The sequence below is a fragment of the Megalobrama amblycephala genome, linkage group LG2 (genome assembly GCF_018812025.1).
Source record: "Megalobrama amblycephala isolate DHTTF-2021 linkage group LG2, ASM1881202v1, whole genome shotgun sequence".
Taxonomy (NCBI): Eukaryota; Metazoa; Chordata; class Actinopteri; order Cypriniformes; family Xenocyprididae; genus Megalobrama; species Megalobrama amblycephala.
In genome coordinates this window covers 48,863,475-48,866,135 of record NC_063045.1, presented here as the reverse complement: position 1 = coordinate 48,866,135, position 2,661 = coordinate 48,863,475, and the positions used below count along the sequence as shown (strand labels likewise).

The following is a 2,661-nucleotide window of genomic DNA, read 5'->3' as shown; positions in this document are numbered from 1 at the left end:
TAATACCAAAAGCATCATTGAAATCCTCCAAGATATGACATTATAAAAAGTTAAGCCACAGTTATGTTCTATACATTAATGTGCATTTTTAAGAGGATGAACAGACAGTCTGTGGGTTAACAAGGAATAAATCCTGTCTCGAATCTGTTTAGTTTTCAATGAGTAAATGATGGGATTCACGCTGGGTGGGATGAGGGACGACAAAGACAAGCACACCAGACCTACATTGGGGTTCCAACTAAATCCAAAAAATGTAAGATTGAAGATAATAAAAATTGGAATGTAGAATATGGCCACTAATGTGAGGTGTTCGGTGCACGTGGCCAGTGCCTTATAACGGCTCTGATTATTCTTCATTCTGAATACAGCGATCAATATACCCATATAGGTCAAGAAAATAAAAGACAAAGGTACAACCATGAAGAGTATAGTTAAAGTAGTGCCAATATCCCACTGATGTGTTATATCGTTGCAAGCAAGTGCTAAAACAGGAGTATAATCACAAAAATAGCTGTTGATCATAAGAGAGCCACAAAATGAGAGGTTTGGGAAGGATTCAATAGCATAGATTACTACAACAACACAAAAGAACCAAAGTGCACCAACTATGTAAGCCATTCTGGTGTTTGTGTTTATAGACTCCTGTCTTAAAGGCAAGCAGATTGCAATAAATCTGTCGTAAGAGAGAACGCATATGGAAAACGACTCGAGGGATACAAAAGTATAGTAAAAGTACATTTGCACAAGGCACAGTTTGAATGGCACAAAATTGTCCAGAACAAGGTAAGTCTTTATCATGCCAGGCACAAGAGAAGTGCTGAGAACAAGATCAACCAAAGCCAAATTACCAACAGCCATGAACTTTGGGACATGCAGTCGGTGGTCATAGAAAATGATAGTGATCAGAAAGACATTGCATATGACTGTGATCACATAAAGCACAGTGAGGAACATGACATAGATATTATTGTAAGGCATTAAACTTAAGCCAATAATGTAAAATCCTGCAGGCTGACTGATGGAGTTGTTGGGGGCAGAATTGCTGTTCTTCATGGCTGTCCTTCTTTTACGACCCAGCTTCCTTGCTTTCAGTGGACAAGAAACCAGATACCTATGAGAAACAGTCACAAACAGCCTGTGCTTTACAATTCACCTTCAACATCTGTTTTGATGGCATAAGCTCGTAAAACATTTAACCAGAAATCTAAATGAAATTCTAAATGAAAATGTTACATTGTCTTAATAATAAATAAAAATAAATAAATAAATAAATTGACATACTTAATAATACTTAATATACATACATGAAAAGGCGTTGTGGTGGTTTGCAGATAACAAGTCACAGTTTTTGCCTCTGCTTCACAGTTCTGGAATCTAAATGTAAACTTGAGAAGATTTTTGGGCAATATATTGCCCAATTTGTCCTCCAGAGGTGTCATTAAACAGGAAAGAACCTCCATTATCTAAGAGTCTTGAGAGAAGAGACATTCATTAGTGTTTTTTGCGTCACTAATGTGAGATTATTGATGGTATAACTAATTGTCTTAAGTGTCACTAATTAGTCTGTTTGTTTTTGTGTTCATTTTTGTAACAACAATATAATCTCCCAGAGGGATAATGCAAAGACAGCAACTCCATAACACTCGAAGTGGGAAAATCATATAACAAAAACCTTAAATGGTAAGTGAAATGCTCTAAAAATAATTCATTTTATAATAATAAATAAAATAAGTAAAATATAATACAATTTTTTTAAAATATTATAAAATATAAGACAATTTTGCAAGCATTACCAGACGTGCAAGCAGGGGCGCAGCTAGCAATTTTGGGCCCTATGAAAGAAAATGAGGTTGGGGTCCCTACCCAACCCATTCCGCACCAAACATACAAGCCAACCAAAAGTCTTTGTCTACATTTACTAATACTGAACTATTACTTTTGCTTTTGGTTTTGACCACTAGGTATCAGATTTTAGTCAGAGACCTACAATGGCTATAGCTAGCAGATGAATTATTAAAATGTAAACGTATTTAGACAAATACAGTACAGATATTCATAGAAAATTTAACATTCTTAAACAATGGTTGAACATACATTATATTAAACATGAACAAAGTGCAATATGAAATACACTGCAACAGTGACTTGTAATAAACAATTAGACACTAGAGACAACTAGAGCTAACATTACAGCAAAGGAAGCTCTCTCTCTCTCTCTCTCTCTCTCTCTCTCTCTCTGCCCTCATAACCTCTCTTTTCATTTTTGACAACCTTCGTCAAACTCGAAGACATCTCTAATTTGACAGTTTATCATCTTATATCTCACAAAGTGACTCTATTCCAGTGTAAAAAACAAAAAAATAAAACAAAACTGCACAAACACACATTGCTGCAAAATGCATATAAAACTATTGTATTAAATGTAGTACTCACATTTAATGCTTAACTTGAGCTTAAGTCAAATATGAACACAATAATGATATGATAAAATGTAAAATTTACATATCATTGCTTTAAATTTAAAACTCATATTTAATTAAACACTGTCATTGAAGTTGGTGTTGTGGCTTTATATAGCTATTATATAGCAGACTTGCACATGTCATATAACATTAACATTTTATGAAAATCAAGTTTAAATTGAGTTACGAGGTTTTTGAC

At 34.2% G+C, this 2,661-nt stretch overlaps 1 protein-coding gene across 1 annotated transcript; it reads right to left on the bottom strand.

The window, feature by feature from the left end:
* Nucleotides 1-1,377, bottom strand: LOC125262751 (olfactory receptor 1M1-like). Its single transcript, XM_048181633.1, has 2 exons — nucleotides 1,305-1,377; nucleotides 1-1,111 (listed from the first exon to the last, which is right to left on the bottom strand). Coding segments are annotated over exons 1-2 (1,038 nt in total). The 5' UTR covers nucleotides 1,307-1,377; the 3' UTR covers nucleotides 1-75.
* Nucleotides 1,378-2,661: the final 1,284 nt, after the last annotated feature.